This window comes from Desmodus rotundus, chromosome X (assembly GCF_022682495.2).
Source record: "Desmodus rotundus isolate HL8 chromosome X, HLdesRot8A.1, whole genome shotgun sequence".
Classification (NCBI taxonomy): domain Eukaryota; kingdom Metazoa; phylum Chordata; class Mammalia; order Chiroptera; family Phyllostomidae; genus Desmodus; species Desmodus rotundus.
The window spans coordinates 52433797-52451256 of record NC_071400.1 but is presented as its reverse complement, the minus strand read 5'-3'; the positions used below and the strand labels follow the sequence as shown (position 1 = coordinate 52451256).

General features: G+C 38.0%; 1 protein-coding gene across 2 annotated transcripts in view; it reads left to right on the top strand.

Moving 5' to 3' along the window:
* The window catches only part of LRCH2 (leucine rich repeats and calponin homology domain containing 2), a 141790-nt gene that overhangs the window by 79898 nt on the left and 44432 nt on the right, over positions 1-17460 (top strand). For both annotated transcript variants that reach the window (XM_024564416.3, XM_045198660.2), the window contains exon 6: positions 14347-14480. In XM_024564416.3, the coding sequence (XP_024420184.2) occupies positions 14347-14480 (134 nt within the window). The remainder of the gene's footprint in view (positions 1-14346; positions 14481-17460) is intronic.

Here is a 17460-nt window from a genome sequence, read left to right as displayed (position 1 = left end):
ACTTAGTTCATGTCCATGGGTTATACATGTAAGATCTTTGAAGTCTCTGTTTCCTATACCATTCTTGACCTCTCTCTGCCTTTTTTATGCCTACCAGTTATGGTTCTTCTTCCCTGTACCTTCCCCCCAAAACTCCATCTCCTCCTCCTCCCTACTGTAAGCCCTCCATATGATGGCCATTTCTCTGATTCTGTTCCTGTTATAGTTGTTTGCTTAGTTTCTGTTTTCATTGTTTTTGTGTTTTTTAGGCTCAGTTGTTGATAGTTGTGTTTGTTGTCATTTTACTGTTCATAGTTTTTTATCTTCTTTTCCTTAGGGAAGTCCCTTTAACATTTCATATAATAAGGGCGTGGTGATGATAAACTCCTTTAACTTGATCTTATGTGGGAAGCACTTTATCTGCGCTTCCATCATTCTAATTGATAGTTTCCTTGGATAGAGTAATCTTGGATATGGGTCCTTGCCTTTTATGACTTCAAATACTTCTTTCCAGGCCCTTCTTGCCAGTAAGGTTTCTTTTGAGAAATCAGCTGATAGCTTTATGGGCACGCCTTTGTAGGTAACTCTCTCCTTCTCTCTTGTGGCTTTTATAATTCTCTCCTAAACTTTAATCTTGAGTAACTTAATGATGATGTGCCATGGTATGTTCCTCTTTGGATCCAGCTTCTTTAGGACTCTCTGGGCTTCCAGGACTTCCTGGAAGTCTATTTCCTTAGCCAGATTGGGGAAGTTTTCCTTCACTATTTGTTCAAATAAGTTTTAAATTTCTTGCTATTGTTCTTCTCCCTCTCTCCCCTAATTCAAATACTGGAATGTTTAAAGTTGCCCCAGAGGTTTGTACTACTCTTCAATTTTTCTTTTCTTTTTTTAAAAATTATTTTATTGTTGTTCAATAACAGTTGTCTGCATTTTCTCCGCACCCCTCTACCCGACCCCAGCCACACCCACCTCCCACACCTGCTTCCACCCCCCCCCATTTTTTCCGGTTTTGTCTATGTGTCCTTAAAACCCTTCTCCCCACTGTCCCACCTCCCTCCCCCTGGCTATTGTTAGATTGTTCTTAACTTCAGTGTCTCTGATTATATTTATTGTATTTTGTTTGCTTTTTTCTTCTGTTGATTAAGTTCCAGTGAAAGGTGAGATCATATGGTATTTGTCTCTCACCACCTGGCTTATTTCACTTAGCATAATGCTCTACAGTTCCAACCATGCTGTCACAAATGGTAGGGGCTCCTCCTTTCACTCTGCTGTGTAGAGTTCCATTGTGTAAATGTACCATAGTTTTTTGATCCATTCATTTGCTGATGGGCACTTAGGTTGCTTCCAGTACTTGGCTATTGTAAATTGTGCTGCTATGAACATTGGGGGGCACAGGTTCTTTTGGATTGGTGTTACAGGCTTCTTAGGGTATAATCCCAGCAGCGGAATTGCTGGGTCAAAGGGCAGTTCCATTTGTAGTATTCTGAGGAAATTCCATACTGTTTTCCACAGTGGCCTCACCAGTCTGCATTCCCACCAACAGTGCACTAGGGTTCCCTTTTCTCCACATCCTCCCCAACACTTGTTTATTGATTTGTTTATGTTGGCCACTCTGACCTGTATGAGATGGTACCTCATTGTGGTGTTAATTTGCATCTCTCTGATGGCTAGTGATGCCGAGCATCTTTTCATATGTCTCTGGGCCCTCTCTATGTCTTCCTTGGAGAAGTGTCTGTTCAAGTCCTTTGCCCATTTTTTAAGTGGGTTGTTTATCTTCCTGGAGTGGAGTCATGTGAGTTCTTTATATATTTTGGAGATCAGGCCCTTGTCTGAGGTATCATTAGCAACTATGTTTTCCCATACTGTTGGTTCTCTTTGTATTTTAATGCTGTTTTCTTTAGCCATGCAGAAGCTTTTTATTTTGATGAGGTCCCACTTGTTTATTCTTTCGTTTATGTCCCTTCCTTTAGGGGACTTGTCTGTGAGGATGTTGCTGCATGGAATATCTGAGAATTTCCTGCCAATGTTTTCCTCTAGGGCTTTCATGGTGTTACGACTTATATTTAAGTCTTTTATCCACCTTGAATTAATTTTTGTGTATGGTGTAAGTTGGTGATCGAGTTTTATTTATTTGCATGTAGCTGTCCAGATCTCCGAACACCGTTTGTTGAAGAGGCTATTTTTGCTCCATTTTATGCTGCTACCCACTGTGTCAAATGTTAATTGACTGTAGAGATTTGGGTTTGTTTCTGGGCTCTCTCTTCTTTTCCATTGGTGTATGTTCCTGTTTTTATGCCAGTACCAGGCTGTTTTGATTGCAGCGGCCTTGTAGTACAGTTTGTATCAGGTATTGTGATCCCTCCTGCTTTGTTCTTCTTTCTCAAAATTGCTGCAGCTACTCGGGGTCATTTATGGTTCTATATAAATTTCTGAAATGTTTGTTCTGTATCTGTGAAATATGTCACGGGTACTTTAATAGTGATTGCATTGAATCTATACAGAGCTTTGGGTAGTATGGCCATTTTGGTGATGTTAATTCTTCCAACCCAGGAGCATGGTACATGCTTCCATTTGTTTGTGTCTTCCTTAATTTCCTTCTTCAGTGTTGTGTAGTTTTCTGAGTATAGGTCTTTTACCTCCTTGGTTACGTTTATTCCTAGGTACTTTATTTTTGTTGTTGCTATATCAAATGGGATTTTTTCCCTAATTTCTGTTTCTGATGTTTCATTGTTAGTGTATAAGAATGCCTTTGATTTCTGAGTATTGACTTTGCATCTGGTTGTTTTGCCAAATTCATTTATTAGGTCAAGTAATTTTTGGTGGAGTCTATGGGATTTTCCATGTACACTATCATGTCATCTGCAAAGAATGACATTTTTGTTTCTTACTTTCCAATTTGGATGCATTTTATTTCATTTCCTTGTCTGATTGCTGTGGCTAGGACTTCCAGTACTATGTTGAATAGGAGTGGTGAGAGAGGGCATCCTTGTCTTGTTCCTGATCTTAGTGGGAAAGCTCTAAGTGTTTGTCCATTGAGTGTGATGTTGGCTGTAGGTCTCTCATATATGGCCTTTATTATGTTGAGGAATGTTCCTCTATTCCCACTTTGCTGAGTATTTTTTATCATAAATGGATGCTGTACCTTATCAAATGCTTTCTCCATATCTGTTGATATGATCATGTGATTTTTGTGTTTCATTTTGTTTATGTGGTGTATTATGTTTATTGATTTGCGAATATTGTACCATCCTTGCATCCCTGGGCTGAATCCCACTTGTTCATGGTGTATGATCTTTTTAACATATGGCTAGATGGGGTCGGCCAATATTTTGTTTTGGATTTTAGCATCTATGTTCATTACTGATATTGGCCTGAAGTTTTCTTTCTTTGTTATGTCTTTATCTGGTTTTGGGATTAGGATGATGTTCGCTTAATAAGAATAGTTTGGGAGTGTTCCATGTTCTTGAATTTTTTGAAATAATCTGTTGAGAATGGGGGTTAGCTCTCCCTGAAATGCTCTGTAGAATTCTCCTGTGAAACTGTGTGGTCCAAGGCTTTTGTGTGTTGGAAGCTTTATGATTAATGTTGCAATTTCATTACGTGTTATTGTTGTGTTCAGGCTTTCTTCTTCTTCTTCATTGAGTTTTGGAAGGTTATATTTTTCTAGATATTTTTCTGCTTCATCTAGGTTATCACATTTCTTGGCATATGCTTCTTTGTAGTAATTTCTTAGAATTCTTTGCATTTCTGTAGTATCCGTTGTGGTCTCTCCTGTTTGATTTCTTATTGTGTTTATGTGGGTACTCTCTCTTCTTTTCTTGATTAGCCTGCTTAAAGGCTTGTCAATTTTGTTTATCCTTTCAGAGAACCACCCCGTGGATTCCTTGATCCTTAGAATTGTGCTTTTAGTCTCTTTGTCATTTAATTGTGCTCTGATTCTCGTTATTTCCTTCTTTATACTTGCTCTGGGTTGTCTTTTCTGTTGTTCCTGAATTTCTTGTAAGTATAGAGGTATTTGCTTTATTTGAAATGCTTCTATTCTGTTTAGGTAGGCCTGTATTGCTATTAACTTCCCTCTCAGGAATGCCTTTGCTGTTTCCCGTAGGTTTTGGATTGTTGTGAATTCCTTTTTATTTGTGTCCAGAAACTTTTTGATTTCTTCCCTAATTTCATTCTTAAGCCATTTCATTGTTTAATAGCATGCTATTCAATCTCCATGTTTTTGAGTGTTTTGGGGTTTTTTCCTTGAGGTTTGTTTCTAGTTTCACTCCTTTGTGTTCAGAGAAAATGCTTGATATGATTTCAATTTTCTTGAATTTGTTGAGGCTTGTTTTGTGTCCTATTATGTGGTCTATCTTTGAAAATGTTCCATGTGCATATGAAAAGAATGTGTAGTTTGCTTCTTTGGGATTAACGGCTCTGTATATATATCAGTTAAGTCCATTTCATCTACGGCTTCGGTCAATGCCACAATATCTTTGTTGATATTTTGTTTGGAATATCTGTCCATCTTTTACACTCGGGTGTTAAATTCACCTACCTAATTGTGTTGCTGTCAATATCTTTCTCAATGTCCTCCAAGATTTTCTTTATGTATTTGGGTGCTTTTATGTTGGATGCATATATATTTACAATGTTTATGTCTTCTTGGTGAATTCTTCCCTTGAGTATTGTGAAGTGACCTTCTGGGTGTCTCTTGATGGCCCTTTTTTTGAAGTCTATTTTTTCTGATATGAGTATTGCTACCCCTGCTTTTTTTTTTCTTGTCCGTTTGCTTGGAAAATTTGTTTCCAGCCCTTCACTTTCAGTCTGTGTAGGTCTTTTGTCCTGAGGTGGATCTCTTGTGGGCAGCATATGTGTGGGTAACGGTTTCTTATCTATTCAGCTATGCTATGTGTTTGATTAGAGCATTAATCTATTTACATTTAAGGTCAAGGTTATTATTGGTAGGTAGTTACTGATTGCCACTTTTTTGCACCTTTGTTTCTCTTTTCCTTCCTTTCCTTAAAGTGGTCTATTTAGCATTTCTTGCAGAGCTGGTTTGGTGGAGGTGTTACCTTTTAGACTTCTTTTGTCTGGGAAACTCCTTATTTGGCCTTCTATCTAGATTGAGAGCTTTGCTGGCTAAATTAACCTTGGTTTCAGGCTTCTGGTTCTCATTACTTGAGATATTTTTTGCCATTCTCTTCTGGCTGGGAGCGTTTCCATTGAAAAGTCAGCTGCTAACCTTATTGGGACTCCCTTGTATATTACTTCCTATTTCTCCCTTGCTGCCTTTAAGATCCTCTCTTTGTCTTGGAATTTTGCCATTTTAATTATGATGTGTCTTGCAGTGGGCCTCTTTGGGTTCCTCTTGCTTGGGACTGTCTGTGTTTCCTGGATTTGTGTGACTTTTTCTCTCATCAAATTAGGGAAATTTTCTATGATTACTCTTTCAAACTGGTTTTCTGTCCCTCGCTCTTCTTTTTCCCCTTCTGGTATCCCTATTATAGGGATATTGTTATGTTTCTTGTTGTCCTGCATTTCCCTTAATTCCTCTTCATTCTTTCTGATCCCCCTTTCTATTTCTTGCCCATTCTGTGTGGTTTTTTTCTACCTTGTCCTCTAATCGCTGATCTGATCCTCTGCTTCATTCAGCCTGCTTTTGATTCCTTCTATTGTGTTCTTCAGTTCAGAAGTTGTATTCTTCATTTCTTGTTGGTCCTTGTTGATAGTTTCTATTTTCTTTTTCATGGTGATACAGTTTGCAATGAGTTCATTGTAGTTTCCCTGTAGTTTTTGGCAATTCTCTGTGAGCTCATTAAGCCTGTTGGTAACCATTGATTTGAACTGAATATTTGATAGTTGCCTTTTTTTCATTTAGCATTGTTTCTGAGACTTCCTCCTGTCTTTCATTTGGGGATTGTTTCTTTGTCTTCCCATTGTTTGAGTGACTCTTCCTGTTAGCTTCTGCTTGTTATGTTGCTCTGTTTTGACCCCCTGGATTTATGTTGTAAAGTTTTGTGGTAGAATACCTGTGAGATTCAGTGGTGTAGTGTCCTTGATCTCCTGAGCTCACTTGTCTTGGGCTGTGGTTTATGTTGCCTCTGTGTATGTCTTTGGTTTTTGGTTGTTGTTAGGTCTTCCTTTGGTTGGTTCTTCCCACCAGCTGGTTAACTGAGGGTCAGTGTGTACAGCACCTCTTGTTTTCTGTTGTGCAGGTGTGGGCAAGTTGTGTTGGAGTTGGTTCTTTTGTGTGTACAAGGGTTTGAGGATTTTCTCTTGCTCCTGTTCAGCTGTTTGTTCTGAGTAATTTCTCCACTATTTATTTGTATTTCCAGATAGGTCCTGGATTGAGTTAGTGTGACTTCCAGTCCCTCCTTCACCTTTTCTGTTCTTAGCTGTTGGTGTTTCCTTTGTTGGTGGGGGTCCTCCTCCAGGAGTATCCTGGTGTTCATGGCTTTTACCTACTCTTTTTTATGGTAGGTTGGAGGGGGAAGGCAAAATGATTGAAGAGAGCACGAGTGTATTCCATGATATTTAAATTACCAGCCCTTAGAGAAGATATAGGAGATCCTTTGGGTATATATAGTGTTAACCGTGATAATTCACCCTCCTCACCACTTTTTAGAAAGGGTGGAAAGAAGATAAGACTCTCGTTGAGGGGGTGGGGGGAAGGATTGTGAGTTGGATCTAGAAAGCTGTGAGCTTGTTGGAGGTCAGATTATGAGGTAAAGTGAGAGTAAAGGGTAGAAAATAGTTATAATGTGTGAAAGAATAGAGTTAACCATAACAGTAATAAAATTCCGGAAACAGTGAAGTAGGCTAAGATCTGGGAGGGGTGCTATGTAGTATTTAGAAATGTATGGAACAGCTAGTATTTACAATAGTAATGGAGCAACAATCATATGACAGAATCTATGTGATCTGGATAACTAGAATAGGGAGTATAGGTCCTAGAGCAGTGTGCTAATGGAAACAAGTGAAGTGAAAGACAGTTAACAATACACTATGAAAGAGAGGACAAGGGGAAACCAGTCAATGCAAATTAAGCAATCAAAGAAGACTAAACAGAGGAGAAATACAAAAATACTCATAAAATGAGTGATGTAAAAATAATGAAAAAATAATAATGCAGTATACAATAACTTGCAAGTTCACTGGAGTAGCAAAATGAAATTTGCTTAACTGTCTCAGCTGTTGGGATGCCCCCTCTTTGGGTCCAACTCTGGTCTTTTCACAGTTCTAGGTTTTATTGTCTCACTTGTGGGAATTAAAAAAAAAGAAGGAGGAAGGAAGAAGAGATATAAAGGGAAAGAAAGAAGGAATAAAACAAGAAAGAAGGAAAGAGAGGAAGAATGTGTTCAGCGAAGAAAAAAATAATAATAAAAAAATGAAGAATTACTTAAAAAAATAAAAAAATAAATAAAAGAGCTTCCTGCTGGCTTCAAACTGGTCAAGCCAGTTTTGCTGGTATTTTTGTCCACAGCAGACTCAGGGGGCTTAGTTTAGCTCTTCTGTGTACTTCACCAGCACTGGGCCAGGCTCCAGCCCAGCTCTCCAGCAGCGCCCAGTCCCGCAGGTTCTGACGCATACCGTCCTTGGGGCTATGGTTGCCTGCCTGGGGCCTTCCGTGGTGCGAACTCTCCCTGTTGCCTCGGATGTGGTCTCAGGTACCCCCGAGGTGTGCACACTCCTTGGCACTTGGGATATGAGCTTGGTGCCCTCCACACCCCCTCAGGAGTGCTGGGTGGCTGGGTGGACAGGAGACTGGAGCTGCTGCTGCAGGAGAATTCCCCAAACTGCCCCTGAATGTCTCTCTCTTTTTTTCCTTTTTCTTTTTGAGAAATTCCTCGTGCTCAATCCTCCCGCTCCATACAAGGGAGGGCCTGTCCTCTCACACAGCCCACCTCTCCAGCTAGACCAGGGACTATCCGGGTCATGTCCCAACTCTCGACTGTCCCCAGCTGGTGCCCATAGTCTCTGTGGGTTTACCATTTCGTCCTTATTCCCCTCCCTGTGACTTCAAGCAACTAGGTCTCTTTCAGTGCTGCTCAAGCCTTGTTTGGCAGGGGAGGGAGCCATGAACCCAGCTCTCTCCCAGGAGTCCTGCGGCAGGCCCGGCTGGCACTGGGCCTGGGACTGCAGTCGCCCTGGTTACCTGAGCTGGTCCCAGGGACCTTATTGTCCTAAAGCAATCCCCTTACCATCTGTTTTTTCAGTGTCCTCTATACTTTTTCGTTTCCTATCTTCATAAATGCTGGGGTACTGTTGTCTGTTCTCTTTGTTCCTGTGTAGATCGGCTAGGTGCTTTACCCATGTTCAGGAGGAAGCGGACTCCTCTCCCACCTATCTTGCCACCATATTCCCTCTAGTCCCATTTCTCTCTTCACTTTTTTGAATTCTTGTTTCTTCATTTTGTTCCAGTTGGATGTTTATTTCTTCATTTTGTTCCAAATCGTTGATTTGAGTCCTGGTTTCCTAACTGTCACTATTGGTTCCCTGAATATTTTGCTTTATTTCACTTTGGGTATCCTTCATTTGTTCTTTCATTTTTGACAAAACTCAATCAGTTCTGTGAGCATTTTCATTACCAGTGTTTTGAACTTTCCATCAGATAGGTCAGCTATCTCTTCATTACTTAGCTCTCTTTCTGGAGTTTTGCTCTGTTCTTTCATTTGGGACATATTTCTTTGTCTTGGTGCACCTGTTACGTTGTAAAGGGATGGAACCTTAGGTATTCGCCAGGCAGGGCAACTGTCTTTGCTGCATTGTGGCACTGTTTGTGGGGCCAGGGTCAGAGAGGGAACAATGCAGCTCGCTTACTCCTACCCCTACTTTCCAACAAATTCTCATGAGACTGGGAGTTTCTCCCACTGTCACAACCCCCACCATAGTCCACAGTCAGCTCTGAGTCCCAGTTTCCCATTTTGCCAGCCCCTCCCACGCAGTCCGCTGCCTTGCCACAGGTTCTGCCCGTCCGCCCATCTGCCTGATCTCCCTCTACTCCCTCGTACCAGTCTGGTTGGTCTGGCTGGTCTGGTTGACTGTTTCTTTAATTCCATGGTTGTTGGAGTTCCATGCAGTTTGATTTTCTCCCACTTCTGGTTGTTTATTGATTTTAGCTTGGTTGTTATCCTCCTTTTGGTTGTGTGAGGAAGCAAAGGGTTTCTACCTATGCCTCTATCTTGTCCAGAACAGGAACCAAATTTTTAATTGAATTTTCTTTTGATTAATTGAAATTTAAATAATTTCAAGTAATTAGTGGCTACCATTGGACACTACAAATCTAAGATTTACATCCTCATATTATTGCCCTTAGCTCTGCAGCCACATGACAGCCCCTCTCTTGCATTAGCAGAAGCCTGGGGTTTACTCTGAGGAGTAGGTATTTTCTCTCAGATTCTCTCTCTCAGATCAGAAGCCAAATGACTATTGCTTCTTTCCTCAGCAGAAGCCTGGAATTTACTCTTTAGAGCAGTGCTGTCCATTAGAACCTTTTGTGGTGATGGAAATGTTCTATATCTGCACTGTCCAATGTGCTAGCCACCAAATGGCTGTTGAGAACTTGAAAATGTATAATGTGGCTGAATATTTGAATTTTTAGCTTTATTTAGATGTAATTAATTCAAATAGCCACATGTGGCTAGTGGGTACTATATTGGAGAGCACAACTGTAGGGAGATTGGAAACCAGAGTCAGGGGCTCCAAGTACAGGAATGGATAGGAGTGAGACTCCATACTGAGAGCAGTGAATGCTTTCATAGTAAGTGTTGGTACCCTCCCATAGACTTTTATTACTAGGCTCTCAGAATACATTTAGGCTGTTTTATTTATCTCAGGCAGGATTGGTGTGTTTCTCCCTTGGAAGACTGATTCAACTAGGAGAAAAAATACATATCTATATGTGTACAGTTTCTATAGGAGAGGGGATTTCAGGGACCACTGTAAAGGACACATGGACCAGATGGGGGGGGTGGTGGAGGCAGGGGAGGGAGGTGGGTTCGGCTGGGGTGGGGTGGAGGGATGGGGAGAAAAGGCATACAACTGTAATTGAATAACAATAAAAATTAATTAAAAATTATATATATATATATAAAGTCTATACTTGAAAAATAAAATACTCATATACATATACGTATAATACACACACACTCACACACACACACTGATCTTTGGGGGTATCTTCTGATGAAATGTCCAGTTCCTATTTGATCACTGGTCAGTGAGGCTCACCATTAGTAAACTTCTCCCTCATACGTAGAGATTCCAGTTGGCTTCATAATTGCTTCACTCTTGAAAATGAACAGCTACGGATAAGTGGACAGTAGCAGTAATAATCTCTTAACATGAAAGAGACCAAAACAGTGAAAGGCTTCCACTGAAATAAAATGGGTTACATTCATAGTAGTGACCATCAGAATGAGTTCTCAGCAGCAGCATAGGAAACTAGAAGATGTTAGAACCACACCTTCAACAACTAAGAGAAAATTTATATCTTTCTGTACAAGCTATCAGTCAAGTGTGAGGTAAGAAAAAAGACAGTTTCAAACATGCAAGATGTCAGAAAGTTTAACTCCCACGTGCTCTTTATTAGAAAGTTAGTAGAGTTTGTGCTATATCAAAATGTGGGAGTAAATTAAGAAAGAGGAATCCTGGCCTGGCTGGTGTGGCTTAGTAGACTGAGTGCTGGCCTGTGAACCAAAAGTTCACCAGTTCTATTCCCAGTCAGGGAACATGCCTGTGTTTCTGGCTGTGTCCCCACTGGGGGGGGGTGCATGAGAGGCAACCACCCATTGATGTTTCTCTCCCTCTCTTTCTCCTTTCCTTCCTCTCTCTAAAAATAAATAAAATCTTAAAAAAAAAAAAAGAGGAATCCTTCATGTTCAAGATTGACAGGAATGCAGTAGGCCTAGAGAGCAACAAATCAGTTTGAAGTAGGGCGGTTGTCTTCTAAAAGAAATAAATAAATACATTAATAAGTGACTTGATGTGTTTCTCAGTATGGAGTTTTATAGTTTTGTCATAAAGTCAGGAATTAAGTACTAATAGGCATACAGGAAATTATGCCAAGAAAAAAATGGGGTAATTAGTCACTTTAGAAAAACAAAAACTTATAGGAGAAAGGAAATGTAACTAACTTAGGAGGTTCATCTATGAAAATTTCCTCAGTCCTAATAGTGTAAATATTAGATTTTGATTTAATGAAAAATTGTGAGAGTATTATAATAATAGTAAAGATAATTTAAATAGCACTTACTGTGCTCCAGGCACTGTTGAAAATGCTCTATATGCATTAACTGATTTCTTATAGCAACTCTATAAAACACGCACTGTCATTATACCTCATTTTATATATGAGGAAACAAGGACATAGAAGTTAAGTGACTGGCCTGAGTTCCAGCCAAGATGGAGGCATAGGTAGAAACCCTTCACTTCCTGGCACAATCAAAAGGAGGATAGCAACCAAGCTAAAATCAATAAACAACCAGAAGTGGGAGAAAATCAAACTGCATGGAATTCCAACAACCACAGAATTAAAGAAACAGTCAAATAGAACAACCAGGCCTGTAAGGCAGTGGATGGAGAGGAACTAGGGTGAGCATGGAACGTGGGGGCAGGGCTGGTTGGGGCAAGCAGGCAGGCTGCACCAGAGAGGCTGACTCAAGGGGAAACTGAGACTCGGAGGTGGCTGTGGACTACAGCAGTTTCTGCAGTGGGAGAAACTCCCAGTCTCACTCCAGAGTTCCTTGAAAAGAGTGCTAGAGATGAACAGGCGGGCAACACTGTTCCCTCTCTGGCCTCTCCCCCACAGGCAGTGCCACAGCCCAGCAAGGTTTGCCCTGACTGGGCAAATACCTAAGGCCCCACCCCCTTACAACTTAACAGGGGCCCCGAGCAAAGAAATAGGGCCAAAATGAAAGAACAGAGCAAAGCCTCAGAAAGAGAGCTAAGTGAAGAAGAGATAGCCAACCTATCTGATGGATAATTTAAAGCCCTGGTAATCAAAATGCTCACAGAACTGATTGAGCTTGGTCAGAAAATGAAAAAATAAATGAAAGATACCCAAAATGAAATAAGGCAAAATATTCAGGGAACCAACAGTGACAGGAAGGAAACCAGGACTCAAATCAACGATTTGGAATAAAAGGAAGAAATAAACATCCAACCAGAACAGAATGAAGAAACAAGAATTCGAAAAAGTGAAGAGAGTCTTACAAACCTCTGGGACAACCTGAAGTGTTCCAATATCCGAATTATAGGGATGCCAGAAGGAGAAAAATGACAGCAAGAAATTGAAAACTTATTTGGGCAAATAATGAAGGAAAACTTCTCCAGTCTGGTGAAGGAAATATACTTTCAGGAAACCCAGAGAGTCCCAAAGAAGTTGGACCCAAAAGGAACACACCACGGCACATTCATCTTTAAGTTACCCAAGATTAAAGAGAGAATCTTAAAAGCGGCAAGAGGAAAGGAGAGAGTTACCTACAAACAGGTGCCCATAAGGCTATCAGCTGATTTCTCAAAATAAACCTTACAGGCAAGAAGGGGCTGGAAAGAAGTATTTGAAGTCATGAAAGGCAAGGACCTACATCCAAGAATATTCTATCCAGCAAAGCTATCATTTAGAATAGAAGGGCAGATAAAGTGCTTCCCAGATAAGATCAAGTTAAAGGAGTTCATCATCACCAAGCCCTTATTACACGAAATGTTAAAGGGACTTATCTAAGAACTAGAAGAACATAAAAAACTATGAACAATAAAATGACAACAAACTCACTACTATCAACAACTGAACCTACAAAAATGAAAGAAAGAAAAACAACGGAAACAAAACTAAACAAAGAACTATAACAGGAACAGAATCAGAGAAATGGACATCACATGGAGGGTTTTCAGTGGGGTGGGGTAGAGGAGGAATAGGGGGGGAAAGGTACAGAGAAGACGAACCATAACTGGTAGTCATTAAATAGATGGGGAGAGGTCAAAAATGGTATAGGAAACAGAGGACTCAAAGAACGTATATGTACAACCCATGGATGTGAACAAAGTGGGGGATGCTGGAGGGTTGGGGGGTGCAGGGTGGAGGGGGAATATAAGGGGAGAACTGGGAAAACTGTAATAGCATAATCAAGAAAGTATACTTAAAAATAAATTATTAAAACCAACTTAAAAAAAAGAAGTTAAGTGACTGGTCTAAGGTCACATGGTTAGCAAGTGCTAAAACCCAAATTCAAATCAAGGCTGTCTGACTCCAAAGTTTATGCTCTAACCTATGTTATGCTTCTAAAAACAGAGGAAGTATGTTTATGTAAGTTTATAGTGATTGGAGATGGGAGGATGGTAGTTGTGGTATTGATGATACGTGAAATTGGTGGTAGTGATAATGTTAGAAATCTAAATCCTCTTTTTCCTTAGGAAGACTTCAACAAATAAAGGTCTATACTTAAAAAAATAAAAAAAAAAGTAAAACCATGCTCTTTATAAATATGCAGGAAAATAGCAGAAAACCAACTCGAGAGTTGAATGAGGAACTGGGTTTTAGAGGTTAAAGGGGATAGAATGGAGAATTAATTTTTTGTTATCAGTTTCATAATTCTGTGACTTTTAAAAGTACATATGTGAATTACTATGATTAAAAATTGAATTTACAAAAAATTAATTGGCATTTAATTTGGTGATGAAAGAAATTTATGTTTGTAGTTTAGGGAGACATAAGATACATCTTAATTCATAATGTATTTATAGTCTAATAGCTCAAGTATTTTAATTTTTTTAATGAAATTTTTCAGTGGTCAAGTCAGATCTGGTATCTTTTAGAATTATCTAAGAAATGTTTCTCCTTTATACCTGGTACGATAATTACTTTTGAATGTATCTTCCTCACTGTTTTCTTTGTAGATTATTTTTACATATGTTGGTAGGTTATGAGCTCATAAAACAATATTTTTATTATGATTTTTGCAAGATACTTATTTGATGTAACTTATGATGACTGCAGTTAACCTTTGTAAATCTGACTTACCTCTCACTGTCTCTCTTTTTTATATAATATACTTTGTTTCACATAGTATTTTACCCCTCATTATTCCTTTTCTATCACCAATGACCATAACTTTTTAGGGTATTATCTTAGCTGAATTGACCATTTAAAAATTATTTTATTCTACTTAGCCTACTAGGAGAAATAGAATTTTAGTTAGTATCAGTATTGTCAGATATTTTCACTTCCCGTCAGAAGTACAAATTAATTAAATATGCAAAGTATCTATCATGATTGTGATATCTTAGATTAATTTGAGATTATGAAAATGTGTAAATAAATTGGCAGATGGTATTTATATTTGGACCTATATAAATAAACCTTTCTCTACTCTTTATTGACAGATATGTTTAAAGGGTAAAGTACACATATTTAAATACTTAAATATCCAAGCATGTTGCAGAATGGATAAGAAACCAGATTCTCTGGATCTTCCATCATTGAGTAAAAGAATGCCCTCCCAGCCTCTCACAGACAGGTGATGTAATAATCTTAGTTTCATTCTTAGTATCTTCTCTGTATGTAAAAAAATATGCATTAATCTTGAGAGTACTGAATATGTTTAGGCTGATTGGCCAGTATAAAATTCAATAATTGGCTGAAGTGAAATATCACCATCATAGAATGAACTGAGATACTAGAATCAATTTGGAATTTTCTTAAAAATTAATTATTATTAAAGCTTTAGTAGTAAAATGTAAACATTTGATATTATAGTGCAGAAATACTAATTTCTTACCACTTGAGACGTATGAACTTACTCCTGTGGTCACACTATTGCACATTTGTAATAACAAGTAGAATTTGAATTTGACCTGAATTTGGTGGAAAAACAAGACATTTTGGGGTACTTTCTTGCTTCACTTTCTTTATATATTTTATATCTAGGTCAAAGATGATTTATCATCCATGTTCTTCTGTATGATATTGGTGTTTTTATCCTCATGAAATTTTGAAATGGTAGATTTCATATTACATTTTTAATTCATCTTTTCAAGATGTATGTTGGTCTGATTTTATGAAAATACAATTCCATTCAGTAATATGGAAAATAATTGGAATGGGGTGAGACCACAGAAAGGGAGCCTGTGACCCTGTCTCAAATGTTTAAAGGTTTGACATTGTATTTATGACCAAGTTTGGACTACTTGGAAAGTCAATGTAGTAAGTACTATTGTTAACAGTGCAAGTTCTGGAATTCCCAAATAGGACTCTTCTATGAATTTTTCTGTTGCCTAAGTAGAATTAAATATCCAAACATTGAATTTAGTTCCTAAAGATTCTTTTGTTTAATATTATGAATGATAGTAAACCAAACAATTCTATAAAAATTAGAATTAATTCATATTATAATATCTATTAGTCTGCTTTATATTTATTTATAAGTGATGTTACTTTAGTAACAGCATTCCTTGTATTAGACCTTTACTTATTTTACAAATACAGTAGCATGCCTACTGGTACATTCTGAGTATGTTTTGTTGAATGATATACACATTGGTCTCAGCTTTCATGTAGCCCACAGTCTAATGTAAGAGTCCGTTAATAGATAAAACAAGGAAATACAATAAAAATAATTTTAAATTTCCTTGCTATAAAGGGAAGAAATATGTTTCAGAAGTAAAGATAAAAAATGTCTTTTTTGTAAGATGAGGTTTCAAGGTAAGACCTGAAATGAGAACAGGTAGCTGTGAAAGGCATGTGCAAAGGCCCTAAGTTAAGAAGAGACTTCGTATGTTAAAAGACTGAATGGAGACCAGCATGATTGGAGCAGAGTAGTTGAAGGGTAGAGTGTACGAGTTGATTTGGTTAGTGAGGACTCAAGTCATGTAGGGGTTTTGGAGACTGTGATAAGGAGTTAAATTGTACTTAAAGTACAGCGGGAACTCATTGGACAGCCTGGGAATAACATGAATCTGATTTCTGTTGAAAAAAAAACTATCTTGGCTCTTACAGGGAGAATAGATTGGAAATAAATAAACATAGAAACACCAAGACTAGTTAGGTTGTTGCAGTACTTCCACGAGATTGAGGAGTCTTGAACAGGGTGATTGCAGTAGGGATGAAAAGGAGTGGACAGAATTGAGATGTATTTTAGAGATGGTCTCTAGCAGTGTCACCCAATTTAAATGTAATGTGAGCCACATATGGAATTTTGAATTTTCTTGTAACCCATTTTAAAAGAAGTAAAAAAAAAAAAAGGTGAAATTAATTTTAACAATACATGTTATTTAACTCAGTATATCCCAAATATTTTAACATGTAGTTTAAATATAAAAATTAATGAGTCAATTCACATTATTTTTTCCCTATTAAATCTTTGAAATCTTGTGTGTGTGTATATTATTTACATTTACAGCATGTCTCAATTTTGACTAACTACACTGAAAGTGCTCAGTAGCTATATACTCCTAGTGGTTGCTGTATTGAACACTGCAGGTCAATAGAGTTTACTTACAAGTTGGCTCTTGGGTGTGCTCATCTCCTGCTCACAGCCTATATTGAAGTACCTAGACAATTCTTTTATGTTCATTTCACCTTCAGACTCATGCTCTTGCCTGTATTGTTCTTACTACTTATAATCCCCTCTAGTACTTTGACTATTTTGTAAACACTTTATTCTACAAAAATAAGCATTACAGTAGTTAGGTATATCAGCTTTTCGACTCAGACATAATGTGGCTGTAAAGCCCTTCTCCAAGTCTTAAAAACTATGTTCTTGTGTCATAATATCTCTGGTCCTCAGTTTTCCTTTTTCTTTTTTTTTTTCTCCTCAGTTTTCTTATATGTAAACAATCATATGGATGATGTCAGGATTAAATGAAATAATGTCTATACAGTACTTAACACATTGCCCTACCCATAATAATTCCTCAACAAGTAGCTTGTTATTAACATTGTCATCTTTTAGAAACACACAGATGTATTTTAGTATAGTACATAGTATTCTTGTGCAGTGGAGTCGGATACATTTCAGCTCTAATCATGGTTTAACCTCTTAATTCTCCTGTGGCCTAAATTTTGTAATCTCTCTGAGCTTTTTTCTTTAAATTTAAAATGTTAACAATACCCACTTTATAAGCTTGTTGTGAGAATTAAATGTGCACTTGGCAGTTGGTGGTTACAAAATAGTCACAGGGATGTGAAGTATAGCATGGGGAATGTAGTTAGTAATATTGTAATAACTGTGCATGGTGCCAGGGGGGTACTGGAAATATCACAGGAGAACAACTGGCAAAATATATGATTATGTAACCACTATGTTGTACACCTGAAACTGATACAAAATAATATTGAATGTAAACTGTAAATGAAAGATAAAATTTAAATTAAAAAAGAATAAAAATAATAAATAAGTTTTTAAAAATAGTTTTGGAGCCTATACTTGAAAGTACAATGTAGGGCTCAATTCAATATAAAGCTGAAGTATTTAATGATAGTAAAAATAACAATGTTAA